Source organism: Sinocyclocheilus rhinocerous, unplaced genomic scaffold (genome assembly GCF_001515625.1).
Source record: "Sinocyclocheilus rhinocerous isolate Xijiao unplaced genomic scaffold, SAMN03320098_v1.1 scaffold1724, whole genome shotgun sequence".
Classification (NCBI taxonomy): Eukaryota; Metazoa; Chordata; class Actinopteri; order Cypriniformes; family Cyprinidae; genus Sinocyclocheilus; species Sinocyclocheilus rhinocerous.
This window is the reverse complement of record NW_015626034.1, coordinates 252527-254758: the sequence shown is the minus strand read 5'-3', so window position 1 is coordinate 254758 and position 2232 is coordinate 252527. Positions and strand designations below refer to the sequence as shown.

Below are 2232 nucleotides of genomic sequence, written 5' to 3'. Positions count from 1 at the left end.
AAATGGCTGAAAAACTAAATTCAAATTTTTTACTTAAATATTATCAAAATTCGAATTCTATTCGAATTTAAAATGCATAATTTCAGTTAGGATGAAGAAAAGCTTTTGGCTTCTCTTCTGAGGCCACAAGAGGGCGCATCGAGCAAAATATTACTAATGCACGTTTATTCGCATAAGATAACATGACTATCTGTGAAAGAAGTGGATAATGTTTAAAATAATGTTTATAAACCAATTATAATTAAGTTGCTAAAACGGCTATAAACAAAACCGCATCATGTACAGTATGTATGCATCGTTTAATACAAAGGGCGGAAAGAGTTTTTCATTTAAAAACATGAGATGCAGTGGGATGAGGAAAAAACCCGCCATAAAGTCTCAATGTCAGGTGTTTTTTTTTTTTTATCTAGTTTTTTTAAATGAATTTTTGTTTGTTATTTTAGGAAACCAAGTTAATTTTACATTTTATTTTAAGTAAAAAAAAATTGTTTTTGGTTTTAGTTAACTATAATAACCATGCAATAAACACACAGTGTTTGGCTTTGTTTTGTCAGTCATGTAAGTGTCGGAAATTCTCAGAAAAGTTGCTGAATTTACCAACTGCTTTCAGCTTTTGAATAACTTTTGTCAGATCAATAAAGCCATATTTTGTGTTGTAAATTTAGTACCAAGATCAACAACGTTCCATCATCCTGGCTGGACGACTACTTTGACTGGGTGAAGCCGCAGTCCTCCTGCTGCAGATATTATAACACCACCGGAGCATTCTGCAATGCTTCAGGTAAACCATTATCCACCGAATCAACAGAGCCCTGACCTCCACTGCCCCAGAGGACGTTTATCCAGGGTGGGGTTTGTTAGTTATTGAATTTTCACTTCAGATGCCACTGTACAGATCACACTATTCTTGGGTCTTTGAACCTAAATATATCATGACACATAATTTCCATTTAAATATATGTAAATATACCATCACAATCAAAGCATTTTTTAGTATTAGATCATGTGGATAATACTTCAAAAAAATTTAAATACTGTCTTTTACTCACCCAAAATTACAAACCTATTTGATTTTTGTAAAACACAAAAGGTGATGACAGAATTTTTATTTTTGGATGAACTATTGTCCTGTATCCTTTTTTTAATTTTTTATAATTGTGATGTTTTCTTTCCATCAGTGGTGGATAAGACCTGTGTTCACTGCAGACCTATGACCACTAGTGGGAAACAGAGGCCTAATGGTACTGAATTCATGCGCTTCCTCCCCATGTTTCTCTCAGACAACCCAAATATCAAGTGTGGAAAAGGGTACGTTTAAATCATTTCCATTGATCAGATTTCCCATAAATCGCATGCATCCGGTACCTGTCCACCATCCATTTAGTGATCCATTTTGTGTCTGATTTGTATTTTACACAAGATTTCCAAGCATTTGCCAAAATTGCAATCTCTAATTGGCTAATTTAATGCAATTTTCAGGATTCAGGGTACATAGGATTTTACCAGTATGCCATATACACCTATGTTGTGTACAGTGACCAAATAGTGTGTATATATATATATATATATCCACTTCAAGTGGATTCAGCTCACAAAAAAAGTTTAGGAATCTCTGTTTTGACTAATAGCTCCTTTTCTTTCCCATGCAGTGGCCATGCTGCATACAGCACTGCTGTGGATCTCATAGAGAACAACACTGATGTAGGTGCCACCTACTTCATGAGCTATCACAGCATCTTGAAAACATCATCTGACTTCATTGATGCCTTGAAGATGGCACGAGAGCTTACCGACAACATCACACAGGCCATCGGGCCACAAGACAAGACTTACAGTGTCTTTCCTTACAGGTAAACACACCTTGCACATGGGATGATGTCTAAACCATCCTTATTGTGAAGCCCTTCACTAAAATAAAAAAAAAAGAAATCTCACTTTCCTTGATTTTGCTGCTGTTTTTTAAAGATTTGATTTAATAGTTAAAGTCGCATGGAATGTCACATTCTTAGTGACCTACTTCCATTAAAGAGATGGTTCACACAAAAATGAAAATTCTGTCATTAATTACTCACCCTCATGTTGTTCCAAACCCAAAAGACCTCCGTTCATCTTCGGATAACAAATTAAGATATTTTTGATGGAATCTGAGAGCTCTCTGACCCTCCCATAGACAGCAAGGGTCCTTACACGATCAAGGCTCAGAAACGTAGCAAGGAGATCGGTAAAATAATC

The 2232-nt window shown here is 35.6% G+C and overlaps 1 protein-coding gene across 1 annotated transcript in view; it reads left to right on the top strand.

Annotated features, from left to right (window-relative positions):
- The window catches only part of LOC107708536 (Niemann-Pick C1 protein-like), a 34796-nt gene that overhangs the window by 27377 nt on the left and 5187 nt on the right, over positions 1–2232 (top strand). The window contains exons 19-21 of the mRNA XM_016512802.1: positions 666–781; positions 1179–1308; positions 1650–1850. Coding sequence (XP_016368288.1) covers positions 666–781; positions 1179–1308; positions 1650–1850 — 447 coding nt within the window. The remainder of the gene's footprint in view (positions 1–665; positions 782–1178; positions 1309–1649; positions 1851–2232) is intronic.